This window comes from Lucilia sericata, unplaced genomic scaffold, assembly GCF_015586225.1.
Source record: "Lucilia sericata isolate MDLA Ls3-8-SP2 unplaced genomic scaffold, ASM1558622v1 Contig000510F_arrow, whole genome shotgun sequence".
Taxonomy (NCBI): Eukaryota; Metazoa; Arthropoda; class Insecta; order Diptera; family Calliphoridae; genus Lucilia; species Lucilia sericata.
Window position 1 is genome coordinate 54,280 of NW_023994523.1, and position 15,391 is coordinate 69,670.

Here is a 15,391-nt window from a genome sequence, read left to right on the forward strand (position 1 = left end):
ATAGTCTAGTCTATAGTCTAGTCTATAGTGTAGTCTATAGTCTAGTCTATAGTGTAGTCTATAGTCTAGTCTATAGTCTAGTCTATAGTCTAGTCTTTAGTCTAGTCTATAGTCTATTCTATAGTCTAGTCTATAGTCTATTCTATAGTCTAGTCTATAGTCTAGTCTATAGTCTATTCTATAGTCTAGTCTATAGTCTAGTCTATAGTCTAGTCTATAGTCTATTCTATAGTCTAGTCTATAGTCTAGTCTATAGTCTATTCTATAGTCTAGTCTATAGTCTAGTCTATATAGTCTATAGTCTAGTCTATAGTCTAGTCTATAGTCTAGTCTATAGTCTAGTCTATAGTCTAGTCTATAGTCTAGTCTATAGTCTAGTCTATAGTCTAGTCTATATTCTAGTCTATAGTCTAGTCTATAGTCTAGTCTATAGTCTAGTCTATAGTCTAGTCTATAGTCTAGTCATAGTCTAGTCTATAGTCTAGTCTATAGTCTAGTCTATAGTCTAGTCTATAGTCTAGTCTATAGTCTAGTCTATAGTCTAGTCTATAGTCTAGTCTATAGTCTAGTCTATCTAGTCTAGTCTATATTCTAGTCTATAGTCTAGTCTATAGTCTAGTCTATAGTCTAGTCTATAGTCTAGTCTATAGTCTAGTCTATAGTCCTAGTCTATAGTCTAGTCTATAGTCTAGTCTATAGTCTAGTCTATAGTCTAGTCTATAGTCTAGTCTATAGTCTAGTCTATAGTCTAGTAGTCTATAGTCTAGTCTATAGTCTAGTCTATAGTCTAGTTCTATAGTCTAGTCTGTAGTCTAGTCTATAGTCTAGTCTATAGTCTAGTCGTAGTCTAGTCTATAGTCTAGTCATAGTCTAGTCTATAGTCTAGTCTCTATAGTCTAGTCTATAGTCTAGTCTATAGTCTAGTCTACAGTCTAGTCTATAGTCTAGTCTATAGTCTAGTCTATAGTCTAGTCTATAGTCTAGTCTATAGTCTAGTCTATAGTCTAGTCTATAGTCTAGTCTATAGTCTAGTCTATAGTCTAGTCTATAGTCTAGTCTATAGTCTAGTCTATAGTCTAGTCTATAGTCTAGTCTATAGTCTAGTCTATAGTCTAGTCTATAGTCTAGTCTATAGTCTAGTCTATAGTCTAGTCTATAGTCTAGTCTATAGTCTAGTCTATAGTCTAGTCTATAGTCTAGTCTATAGTCTAGTCTATAGTCTAGTCTATAGTCTAGTCTATAGTCTAGTCTATAGTCTAGTCTATAGTCTAGTCTATAGTCTAGTCTATAGTCTAGTCTATAGTCTAGTCTATAGTCTAGTCTATAGTCTAGTCTATAGTCTAGTCTATAGTCTAGTCTATAGTCTAGTCTATAGTCTAGTCTATAGTCTAGTCTATAGTCTAGTCTATAGTCTAGTCTATAGTCTAGTCTATAGTCTAGTCTATAGTCTAGTCTATAGTCTAGTCTATAGTCTAGTCTATAGTCTAGTCTATAGTCTAGTCTATAGTAGTCTATAGTAGTCTATAGTCTAGTCTATAGTCTAGTCTATAGTCTAGTCTATAGTCTAGTCTATAGTCTAGTCTATAGTCTTGTCTATAGTCTAGTGTATAGTCTAGTCTATAGTCTAGTCTATAGTCTAGTCTATAGTCTAGTGTATAGTCTAGTCTATAGTCTAGTCTATAGTCTAGTCTATAGTCTAGCCTATAGTCTAGTCTATAGTCTAGTCTATAGTCTAGCCTATAGTCTAGTCTATTGTCTATTCTATAGTCTAGTCTAGTCTATAGTCTAGTCTATAGTCTAGTCTATAGTCTAGTCTATAGTCTAGTCTATAGTCTATTCTATAGTCTAGTCTATAGTCTAGTCTATATTCTAGTCTGTAGTCTAGTCTATAGAGTCTAATCTATAATCTAGTCTATTGTGTTAAGTGTTAAGTTGTTACTATCAAGACTTATTCGTTTTTGGCCTTTGATTATAGACTAGTTTTTTATCTAAATGTTCATGTAACCCTTTAAGTTTTTCCTTGTTTATTACACTTAAGAAAATATGAATGATGGTATAAAATCGAATGGAATGATATGTTAATATTAGAAACTTATAGAAAAAAAAACAAAAACAACAAAAAATGTTTAAAAAGAAAAACCAGCATAATGGAAAATATACAAAATGTCTCATGTTAATAACAAACGTGTGTTTGATATGTAATACATAGAAGCAGAAAAGTAAAAGAATGTAATAAATAAAAATGAATTAGATTTTTGTTATATTTTTGTATGTTAAATGAATACATTCCTTTAGATTACTCTACAGTTGCTAAGTGCTTATAGTTTAGATGCTAAAAGTGTACACACGAGTATTAATTTTTTGTTTTCACTTTCTTGACTTTTTCCTTTAGAAAATATGTTTTAACAATAAATAATGGTTAAATGTAAGAAAATAGATAAAAAAACAACAACTTAAGCTAAAAAATAAACAAAAATATTGTGTAAACAACTTGGGTGTTTGCTGTTGTAGTTGTTGTCATTAATATTTTTACATGCGGTTGGTTATATTATGTCACTAAAAACCCCCTAAAAATAAAAATTATAAAAAAGTAAAACGAAATTCTTATTTAACAGCAAACAGTAATAACAATTGTAGCCAAAGGTTAGAGAACAACTTGACGTATGAGTAATATTCTGCACTTTACAAAAGAGTTACATAGAAATGTAGTTAATTGTTTGCTTAATAATTAGCATACTTTAGGGTGCTAATAAGTTCTAGTTAAGCAGAACAACTCTACGTATGATGAATAACGGTATTTAGAATAAGCACCAACAGTAAGGCAATTAACTTAAATAATTTGCATATTTTAAGGAGCTTTTATGCTAAAATGCTAAAAAATTTTGAATCGAATTTTAAAAAACACCAAAGAGGGTTAATAATTATACAATAAAAACTTATTATTAAGTTTATTGTTTAAATATAAACCACTAATCCCTTCAGAATTCTAAAAAAACATTTGACTTTAATCGTTTTTGTCTAAAACATTATTTAGCGAGTAGAAAAAAAAATTAATGACTCTGTATTAATGACAGCGTTGGCGATTAAATAATTTATCATTTTATTTGATTTTAGTTAACAAATATGTATACTAAACAAATAACAAAAAAAGTCAATATTTGTTAGTCTTTAGTTAACAGTACTAGTAAATTATTAATTATTAATCTAGATTATTTTCAATGGTGACAAAACTAATTAAACACCATGTCTATTAAAAGGAATATGTGTTAAAACAAAGTTTCGTGTTTTGTGGAAAATGGATAGTTTTAATTATGATAATTTTTTCATTTGTTATTCATCGGTAAATTTCTTTATCAATTGTTTACTAAAGTAAAAATCACCAATTCGCTTCTCCTTTTTAAACCCACTGTAGTATTACATTAGCTTTTACACACTTCTGTACACACACACATGTATGTATAAGAGCTACCTGCCCCCTTATCATTTGATTTAATAGGTCCCATTACAAAAGGAATAAATATTCCATGAACTTAAATTAATTGTCTATTAAACACATCGTGCTATTCAATAAACTGTTTAAACCTGGAAAGGACATTTGAAATTTTGAAATAGGATTCAAAATACTACATTAAATTCCAATCTATACAAACTATAGACTAGACTATAGACTAGGCTATAGACTAGACAACAAACCTGTATATAGACTAGACTACGGACTGGATTCGCCTATAAATTATAAACTAGACTATAGACTAGACTATAGATTAGACTATAGACTAGACTATAGGCTAGACTATAGACTAGACTATAGATTAGACTATAGACTAGACTATAGACTAGATTATAGACTAGACTATAGACTAGACTATAGGCTAGCCTATAGACTAGACTATAGACTAGACTATAGACTAGATTATAGACTAGATTATAGACTAGACTGTAGACTAGACTATAGACTAGACTATAGACTAGACTATAGACTAGACTATAGACTAGACTATAGACTAGACTATAGACTAGACTATAGACTAGACTATAGACTAGACTATAGACTAGACTATAGACAAGACTATAGACTAGACTATAGACTAGACTATAGACTAGACTATAGACTAGACTATAGACTAGACTATAGACTAGACTATAGACAAGACTATAGACTAGACTATAGACTAGACTATAGACTAGACTATAGACTAGACTATAGACCAGAATATCGACTAGACTATAGACTAGACTATAGACTAGACTATAGACTAGACTATAGACTAGACTATAGACTAGACTATAGACTAGACTATAGACTAGACTATAGACTAGACTATAGACTAGACTATAGACTAGACTATAGACTAGACTATAGACTAGACTATAGACTAGACTATAGACTAGACTATAGACTAGACTAATAGACTAGACTATAGACTAGACTATAGACTAGACTATAGACTAGACTATAGACTAGACTATAGACTAGACTATAGACTAGACTATAGACTAGACTATAGACTAGACTATAGACTAGACTATAGACTAGACTATAGACTAGACTATAGACTAGACTATAGACTAGACTATAGACTAGACTATAGACTAGACTATAGACTAGACTATAGACTAGACTATAGACTAGACTATAGACTAGACTATAGACTAGACTATAGACTAGACTATAGACTAGACTATAGACTAGACTATAGACTAGACTATAGACTAGACTATAGACTAGACTATAGACTAGACTATAGACTAGACTATAGACTAGACTATAGACTAGACTATAGACTAGACTATAGACTAGACTATAGACTAGAGCTATAGACTAGACTATAGACTAGAACTATAGACTAGACTATAGACTAGACTATAGACTAGACTATAGACTAGACTATAGACTAGACTATATAGACTAGCTAGACTATAGACTAGAATATAGACTAACGACTATAGACTAGACTATAGACTAGACTATAGACTAGACTATAGACTAAATTATAGACTAGACTATAGACTAGACTATAGACTAGACTATAGACTAGACTATAGACTAGACTATAGACTAGGCTATAGACTAGTCTATAGACTAGACTATAGACTAGACTATAGACTAGACTATAGACTAGACTATAGCTAGACTAGAGACTAGACTATAGACTAGACTATAGACTAGACTATAGACTAGACTATAGACTAGACTATAGACTAGACTATAGACTAGACTATAGACTAGACTATAGACTACTATAGACTAGACTATAGACTAGACTATAGACTAGACTATAGACTAGACTATAGACTAGACTATAGACTAGACTATAGACTAGACTATAGACTAGACTATAGACTAGACTATAGACTAGACTATAGACTAGACTATAGACTAGACTATAGACTAGACTATAGACTAGACTATAGACTAGACTATAGACTAGACTATAGACTAGACTATAGACTAGACTATAGACTAGACTATAGACTAGACTATAGACTAGACTATAGACTAGACTATAGACTAGACTATAGACTAGACTATAGACTAGACTATAGACTAGACTATAGACTAGACTATAGACTAGACTATAGACTAGACTATAGACTAGACTATAGACTAGACTATAGACTAGACTATAGACTAGACTATAGACTAGACTATAGACTAGACTATAGACTAGACTATAGACTAGACTATAGACTAGACTATAGACTAGACTATAGACTAGACTATAGACTAGACTATAGACTACTATAGACTAGACTATAGACTAGACTATAGACTAGACTATAGACTATAGACTAGACTATAGACTAGACTATAGACTAGACTATAGACTATAGACTAGACTATAGACTAGACTATAGACTAGACTATAGACTAGACTATAGACTAGACTATAGACTAGACTATAGACTAGACTATAGACTAGACTATAGACTAGACTATAGACTAGACTATAGACTAGACTATAGACTAGACTATAGACTAGACTATAGACTAGACTATAGACTAGACTATAGACTAGACTATAGACTAGACTATAGACTAGACTATAGACTAGACTATAGACTAGACTATAGACTAGACTATAGACTAGGCTATAGACTAGGCTATAGACTAGGCTATAGACTAGACTATAGAATATAGTGTAAACTAGACTGTAAATTAGACTAGATTATAGATTATAGACTAGAGTAGACTATAGAGTAAACAAGTAAGTAAACTAGATTCTAGAGTAGACAATATATGTGGCTATAAGTTAGTTTTCTAATATCTAAAGAAAACTGTTGTACTAGAAAAAATATTTACAGAAAACTGTTTTACTTGCATAAATATGTATAGAAAACTGTTATACTAGAACAATTATTTACAGAAAACTGTTATACTATTACAAATATTCATAGAAACTGTTATAATTGTCTAAATATCTATAAAAAACTGTTATACTAGAACCAATATCTATAGAAAACGGTTATATTAGTATAGTTATGTTGAGAAAACTGTTATACTGAGACAAAAATTCATAGAAAACTGTTATACAGAGGTAATTATTGAGAAAAAAACCGTAAATTTCAAAATTTTAGTATAAAAATATTTTTCTAAAAATTCTTTTATAAAAATCCCTAAATCCTTGAAAAACAAATACATCTGATTATATGGCAACTTTGTGAGATTAAAACAACATATAAATATTTACATACCAACTGACACATGTATGCATAAATAAACACACCCTTACACATAAATAACTGTAGCAAGAACGACAACAACAACATAAATTGACCTCCCTACTTAACCAACAGCAACTGTAATAAATAAAATGATTACACCAACCAACCAACCAATCAACCACTCACCACTTTAACCACAAAAGGGACCAAAAACACAAGCGGGTCATTCAGAATAATCACATTTAATATTAAATTAAATAATATTTTATGACAATGAATGTAAAATTATTTACATTAAATAATAACTGACAACATTTAAGGAGGAATTTTTAAATAATAAATAACTTCCTACGTCCTTTTTCTATATCCTTTATGTGTATTAACTGTTAATATTAAAGTTTAAAGTTGTCACAAAAGTGTCAAAGAAAAATCAATAACGATTACAGGTCATTCAGGTTCTTTAATTTGTCCTGCACATGCCAGACACGCTAATTTTTTTTTATTTAAAAATTAATGTAGATTTTTTTGTAAAAACCGTTACTAAAGGTTATTTTGTGTTAGACAGGTTACAAGGCGCCATTGTGGTTTTTTCCAACATTAAATGATGATTGTGTTGCGGTTGTTTAGGGAATGGTAATGACAAGTGTTGAGTGGGAAGGAGAGGGAGAGAGAGAGAGAGGAGAGGGTGTGAATGTGTAGTTTTTAATGAGGTGTTCCCTTTATTGTTATACGGGGAGTTAAGTGACAATTGTTTTGATTAACTTGAAACAAACTCCCCCAGGAATGTAATGACCTCTGACAGGCGGTTCATTTTAAAACAACAGGGGAGTTTTTGTTTTCTAAAGTGTTTTTTGTAAGGATTCAAAAGTATTTTTTAAAGTTCATAGGGGAATGTAAAGTTAAATTATTTAATCTAAAGCAAATTTTAATAAAAAAATCTAATTTTATACTTTTCTTTCCAGGTCTTGGTTGAAAAATTACTACGCTCTTGTCCGGATATAAAAAATATTTATCTACTGATACGGCCCAAAAGAGGGCAAGGAGTCTCTGCTCGACTTGATGAACTGCTAGATGCACCGGTAAGTTTCTTTAGTTTCTATTATAATCGCATTTCTTATACATAATTTTCTTTTTTAATAAACGCAGCTTTTTGAAAAACTAAGAAGAGAAAAACCAAAGGATTTGAGTAAAGTAATTCCTATATCGGGTGATATAACATCCGAAGAATTGGGCATTTCGGAAAGTGATCAGGTAAATAATAAATAATGATGTAATTTTTCACTTAAAGGATTTAAATTTTTATTTTCTTCGCTTCTCTTTACAGGCTATATTGTGTCGCAATGTATCGATTGTATTCCATTCAGCTGCCACTGTTAAATTCGATGAAAAGCTCAAATTATCAGTTACAATCAATATGTTAGGGACAAAACGTTTGGTTGAATTATGTCATCGTATGATGTCTTTAGATGTGAGTATGAAAATTCAAAAAAAAAAAAACAACTTATAATGAAAGAAATCCATAGATAACTAAATTAAGGGACAATTACCCTAATTATATAGATAGATAGGTCCATGGTATATAGTACAGTCTTTGGAGTGGTCTATAGGGTCCACTAAAGATTGATTTATAGTCTTTATTTCAGATTTATATACAGCCCATAATCTAATCTATAGACTAATAAAAATCCAGACTATATTGGTCTATAGTCAACACTATAGACTGGTCTGGACTATAGAGTGGTCAGGTCTATTGACTGGTATATAGTGAAAACTATAGACTAGTATACAGTCAAGACTATGGACTCGTCTATAGTCCATAGTCTTGACTATAGACTGATCTATAGTCAAGTCAGTAGACTCGTCTACATTCAAGATTAAAGATTGGTCTGTAGTCAAATCTAAAAATTTATCTATAATCAAGACTATAGACTGATCTATAGTCAACACTAAAGACTGATCTATGTTTAGTTCAGTTCTAGTTTTGTTCTAGTTCTGTTCTAGTTCTGTTCTAGTTCTGTTCTAGTTCTGTTCTAGTTCTGTTCTAGTTCTGTTCTAGTTCTGTTCTAGTTCTATTCTAGTTCTGTTCTAGTTCTGTTCTAGTTCTGTTCTAGTTCTGTTCTACTTCAGTTCTAGTTCTGTTCTAGTTCTGTTCTAGTTCTGTTCTAGTTCTGCTCTAGTTCTGTTCTAGTTCTGTTCTAGTTCTGTTCTAGTTCTGTTCTAGTTCTGTTCTACTTCTGTTCTAGTTCTGTTCTAGTTCTGTTCTAGTTCTGTCCTAGTTCTGTTCTAGTTCTGTTCTAGTTCTGTTCTAGTTCTGTTCTAGTTCTGTTCTAGTTCTGTTCTAGTTCTGTTCTAGTTCTGTTCTAGTTCTGTTCTAGTTCTGTTCTAGTTCTGTTCTAGTTCTGTTCTAGTTCTGTTCTAGTTCTGTTCTAATTCTGTTCTAGTTCTGTTTTAGTTCTGTTCTAGTTCTGTTCTAGTTCTGTTCTAGTTCTGTTCTAGTTCTGTTCTAGTTCTGTTCTAGTTCAGTTCTAGTTCAGTTCTAGTTCTGTTCTAGTTCCGTTCTAGTTCTGTTCTAGTTCAGTTCTAGTTCATTTCTAGTTCAGTTCTAGTTCAGTTCTAGTTCAGTTTTAGTTCAGTTCTAGTTCAGTTCTAGTTCAGTTCTAGTTCACTTCTAGTTCTAGTTCAGTTCTAGTTCAGTTCTAGTTCAGTTCTAGTTCAGTTCTAGTTCTAGTTCAGTTCTAGTTCAGTTCTAGTTCAGTTCTAGTTCAGTTCTAGTTCAGTTCTAGTTCAGTTCTAGTTCAGTTCTAGTTCAGTTCTAGTTCAGTTCTAGTTCAGTTCTAGTTCAGTTCTAGTTCAGTTCTAGTTCAGTTCTAGTTCAGTTCTAGTTCAGTTCTAGTTCAGTTCTAGTTCAGTTCTAGTTCAGTTCTAGTTCAGTTCTAGTTCAGTTCTAGTTCAGTTCTAGTTCAGTTCTAGTTCAGTTCTAGTTCAGTTCTAGTTCAGTTCTAGTTCAGTTCTAGTTCAGTTCTAGTTCAGTTCTAGTTCAGTTCTAGTTCAGTTCTAGTTCAGTTCTAGTTCAGTTCTAGTTCAGTTCTAGTTCAGTTCTAGTTCAGTTCTAGTTCAGTTCTAGTTCAGTTCTAGTTCAGTTCTAGTTCAGTTCTAGTTCAGTTCTAGTTCAGTTCTAGTTCAGTTCTAGTTCAGTTCTAGTTCAGTTCTAGTTCAGCTCTGGTTCAGTTCTAGTTCAGTTCTAGTTCAGCTCTAGTTCAGTTCTAGTTAAGTTCTAATTCAGTTCTAGTTCTGTTCTAATTCAGTTTACTTCTAGTATAACAGTTTTTCATAGATGTTTGTTGCTGTATAACAGATTCCTTTAGATACTTGTGGTACTGTAAGAGTTTTCTCTAGGTTATTGTATCATTATAACAGTTCTCTATAGATATTTTTGTATTAGTATAACAGTTTTTCCTTTGACTTCTGTATCTGTATAACACTTTTCGTTAGATATTTGTATTAGTATACCAGTTTAGTTTAGTTTAGCTATTTGCGTTATTATAACATTTTTCTTTAGATAATTGTGTTTGTATAACAGTTTTCTATGGAAATTTGTATCAGTATAACAGTTTTATTTACACTTTTATATCAGCCTAACAGTTTTTTTTAGATATTTGCAGCAATATAGCAGTTTTTTTTTAGATAATTGTATTAGTATAATTTTTTTTCTTTAGATTATTTTATTTGTATTACAACTTTGTATAGATATATCTTTCAGTATAACAGTTTCCTGTATTTTTATGTAAAATATCTCCTTAATTTGTTTATTTTATTCTTCTCCTCTAGGCACTAATTCATGTATCCACTGCCTATTGCAATTGCGATAGAACCGAAGTATCTGAGGTTATTTATGCACCACCCTATAATCCCGATGATATTATTTCTTTAGTTAATTGGCTTCCGGAAGATACACTCGATACGGTAAAAAAATACTGCTTTCCAGCTCGTGAAACAATTTAATAAATCTTTTTTCTCTATAATTTACAGCTAACTCCCTCACTGATTGGTAAACGCCCAAATACTTATACATTTACAAAAGCCTTAGCTGAACATATGCTACTCAAGGAGGCTGGTAATCTTCCAGTTGCCATTGTGAGGCCATCTATAGGTAATTTTTGTTTTTCTAATTCTAATTACAATTCATTTAATTAACTTTTTATGTGTATTTATAGTGACTGCCAGCTTAAATGAACCTTTTGCCGGTTGGATTGATAATTTTAATGGTCCCACTGGTCTCTTATCTGCCATGGCCAAAGGTCTATTTCGCACAATTGTGTGTGAGAAAAATTGCATTGCCGATGTGGTACCTGTTGATATTGTGATTAATCTAATGATAACGGCTGCATGGCGCACAGCATCCCATAAAACTAATGATAATTTATTAATTTATAATTGTTGTACCGGTCAACGACATCCCATAACGTGGGGTAAATTTGTTAACTATGCCATTGATCACGTTCGTAAACATCCATTAGGTAAGTGAGAGGGGGAGTGATTCCTTTTTTATTGTAATTAATATTTTATTAATTCTTGTTTTTTTTTTATCATCTTCCAGAGGGTTGTGTTTGGTATCCTGGTGGCGTTTTACGTCGTAATGTTACCATTAATGCTGTACAGGGCTTTATTTTACATTATATACCAGCTTATATATTGGATATTATTGCACGATTTGCTGGTAAAAAACCATTGTAAGTAGAGGAACCCATTTTTAAGAAGTTATTCTTTAAAAGTATAACAGTTTTCTGTTAGTTTGTATTAGTATAACAGTTTTTTATTAATATTTGTATCGTTATATCAATTTTTAATTAATATTTGCATCAGTATAAGAGTTTTCTCTTAATATTTGTAACAGTATAACAGTTTCTTTACTTATCTTTTATGATCCGTGTCAGTATAACAGTTTTTTATTAATAATTGTATGAATATAACTCTTTTTTAGTAGATTTGATACAGTTTCAGTATTTTCTCTTAATGAAAACTGTTATACTGATGCAAATAGTGATACAAAACTGTTATACTGACTCATACATATATTGATAGAAAACTGTTATACGGAAGAATCTGTCTATAGAAAATTGTTATACAGATGAAAATATGTGTGAAAAACTGTTATACAGATAAAAATATGTGTGGAGAACTGTTATACTGATGGAAATATCTATAGAAAACTGTTATACTAATGATAATATCCATAGAAAACTGTTATACTGATCAAAATCTATAAAAAAAACTGTTATACCGATGAAAATATCTATAGAAAACTGTTATACTGATGAAAATATCTATAGAAAACTGTTATACTGATGATATCTTTAGAAAACTGTTATACTGATGATAATATCTTTAGAAACCTGTTATACTGATGATAATATTTTTAGAAAACTGTTATACAGGTGAAAATATCTGTGGAAAACTGTTATACTGATGATAATATCCATAGAAAACTGTTATTTAGATGAAATTCTATAAAGACAACTGTTATACCGATGAAAATATCGATAGAAATCTGTTATACTGATGAAAATATCTATAGAAAACTGTTATAGAAAGCTGTTATACTGATGAAAATATGTATAGAAAACTGTTATACTAATGAAAATATCTACTGAAAATTTCTATACTGAGTAAAATATCAACGAAAAACTGTTATACTGCTGAAATTATCTATAGAAAACTCAAATACTGATAAAATCTCTTTAGAAAACTATTATACTGATGAAAAATCTATATAAACTATTGTACTAATGAAAATATCTGTAGAAAATCTATAGAAAACTGTTATACTGATGATAAAATCTATAGAAAACTGTTATACTGATGATAAAATCTATAAAAAACCGTTATACTGATGATAAAATCTATAGAAAACTGTTATACTGACGAACATATCTATAGAAAACTGTTATACTGATAACATCTATAGAAAACTGTCATACTGATGAAAATATATATAGAAAACTGTTATACCGGCAATAATATCTATGGAAAACTGTTATACTGCTGAAATTATCTATATAAAACTGTAATACTGATGAAAATATTTATAGAAAACTGTTATACTGATGAAAATGGCTATATAAAACTGTTATACTGATGATAACATTCATAGAAAACTGTTATATTGACGATAATGTCTATAGAAAACTGTTATACTGATGAAAATATCTATAGAAAACCGTTATACTGATGATAATATCTATGGAAAACTGTTATACTGATGAAAATATTAATAAAATACTCTTATTCTGATGTAAAGATCTGCCATTCTGATGATAATATTTATATGCAACTGTTACTGATACTGGCTATCTATAGAATACTGTAATACTAATAATATCTATAAAAAACTCTTATATTGATGAAAAAATCTATAGATAACTGTTATACTGATGAAAATCTTTATGAAAAACTGTTATACTGATGTAAATATACATATATAGAAAACTGTTACTGATGCAAGTAACAACAGAAAACTATTATACTGTTCAAAATATGTAAAGAAAACTGTTATACTGATAAAAATTACTATAGAAAACTGTTATACTGATGAAAATAACTATAGAAGACTGTTATACTTTTGAAAATATCCATATAAAACTGTTATACTGATCAAAATATGTAGTGAAAACTGTTATACCGATGACAATATCTATAGAAAACTGTTATACTGGTTATAATATTTATAGAAAACTGTTATACTAATAAAATTATCAATAGAAAACTGTCATACTGAATAAAATATTTATAGAAAACTCTTATACTGGTGTAAATACCCATATAAAGCTGTTATACACAAGAGAAAACTATTATACTGGAGGAAATATCTATAGAAAACTGTCATACTAATACAACTACTTATAAAAAACTGTTATACTGATAAAATTTTTGAAAGAAAACTCTTATACAATTAAAAATATTAATAGAAAACTGTTATAAAAAACCCCGTTTTACTGACAAATCTCTCATTATTAATCTTTTTCTGTTTTTCCCCCCTTTTTCTTTCACAGTGTTGTTAAAGTCCAAAATAAAATCGCCAAAGCAGTAGATTGTTTACAATACTTTGCCACCCATCAGTGGCAATTTAAGGATGACAACGTCTATGCTCTCTTACAAACCCTCAGTCCAAAGGATCGCGAGACATTTGTATTCGATGTGACCACAATTAATTGGGAAAAATATATGGAACGATATGTTTTAGGTTTTAGACAATTTCTATTTAAACAAAAACCACAATCATTACCTGGCAGTCGAAAAAGATTATTAAGGTGAGTGGAAAGGAAATTGAAACAAAAAAATTAAATTAATAAATTATTATTTTTTTTGTTGTTTTTTTTACAGATTGTATTATATAAATCAATTAACAAAATTATTAATGGTCGTATTTACTTGGCGTTTTCTAATGTCACGTTCAAAACGTTTAAATGCCTTGTGGTCAACATTTTTACAAAATCTTTTTAAAATAATGCGTCTTATGCCATTTTTGTAATATATTTATTATTTTAATTATTATTATTATAATTATAATTTCGTAATTGAAAAAAAATTAACAAAAAATTTAACAAAAAAAAATCTACAAAAAAACAAAAAAACCACATAATTAAGCATATTATATATAAATATATAAATATTAATATATAAATATTATATATAAAGAGAACATTTTGAACAAAAAAATATTTGATTAAGAAACTCTTGTCTTTTTTTATTATTATTATTAATTATAATTAATTATTATTTTGTTTTATATAATTTATGCAAAGAAACAAAAAAAAAACTAACTTAATTAATTGTTTATAAAAAAATGAGTAATTAGTTATTAATTATTATTAATATTTTAAAAAATTTTTCATGTTTTTTTATAATTTTAATTATTATTTTTTATTATTTCGTTATAGTTTAAACGAATAAATTTTTGTTTTAGTGAGGGTTTTAAAACCATTAATAGTTTTGGTCTGTTTTTTAAATATAAAATTGTAAAATTATTAAATATTTTATTAGTTTTTAGGTTTTTTTTTAACAAAAGGTCAAAGGTTAATAATTTGTTTTTTTTTCTATAAAAAAGCAAAAAAAAAGTCTGGGAAAAGGCAATTTTGAAAAAAACGTTCTTAAATAAACTTTATTAAAAATAATTTGTATAAAAGTTTTGTTTAAAAAAATTATTTTAAAAATTTTTAAAAAATTTCTTTTGAATATTTGAAAACTTTTCTCCCTTTTGCTAGAAATATTGTAATTATAGTTTCTTTCTTTTCCTTTAAGTGATAAATTTTAATTTTTTTTTAACAAAAAGTAAAAAACTCTTTAAATTAAAATAAAACACAAGCAATTCTTCTTAAACTATTTCTAAAAACTCTAAAAAAAAAACAAACAACATTTAGCATTAGTCCTAAAAATTTATATGAAAAACAAAAAAAAACACAATCTATTAAATAAACAAATTAATTTAAATACAAAAACAAAACAAAAAAAAACTTAGAGCAGTTTTTATTAACAAAAAAAAAAAAAAAAATAAATAAAAAATATAAAAAAATAATGCTTATTGTTGCTTAAATATTAAAAAAAAAATAAGTAAATTATATAGTAAAATTAACAACAAACTGAGAAAACGAGAAAAAAACATTGGTATTATTAATAAAAACAAATAATAAATTTAGTTTAAAAAAAATTTTTACAAAAACAAGTTAAT

General features: G+C 28.8%; 1 protein-coding gene across 1 annotated transcript in view; it reads left to right on the forward strand.

Moving 5' to 3' along the window:
- LOC119605686 (putative fatty acyl-CoA reductase CG5065) overlaps positions 1 to 14,288 on the forward strand; it is a 31,257-nt gene extending 16,969 nt beyond the window's left edge. Inside the window, exons 3-11 of the mRNA XM_037958945.1 lie at positions 7,629 to 7,745; positions 7,813 to 7,917; positions 7,991 to 8,134; positions 10,495 to 10,629; positions 10,696 to 10,816; positions 10,881 to 11,183; positions 11,264 to 11,396; positions 13,716 to 13,973; positions 14,047 to 14,288. Of these exons, the coding sequence (XP_037814873.1) occupies positions 7,629 to 7,745; positions 7,813 to 7,917; positions 7,991 to 8,134; positions 10,495 to 10,629; positions 10,696 to 10,816; positions 10,881 to 11,183; positions 11,264 to 11,396; positions 13,716 to 13,973; positions 14,047 to 14,194 (1,464 nt within the window). The 3' untranslated portion in view covers positions 14,195 to 14,288. The remainder of the gene's footprint in view (positions 1 to 7,628; positions 7,746 to 7,812; positions 7,918 to 7,990; positions 8,135 to 10,494; positions 10,630 to 10,695; positions 10,817 to 10,880; positions 11,184 to 11,263; positions 11,397 to 13,715; positions 13,974 to 14,046) is intronic.
- The last annotated feature ends 1,103 nt before the right edge of the window (positions 14,289 to 15,391 follow it).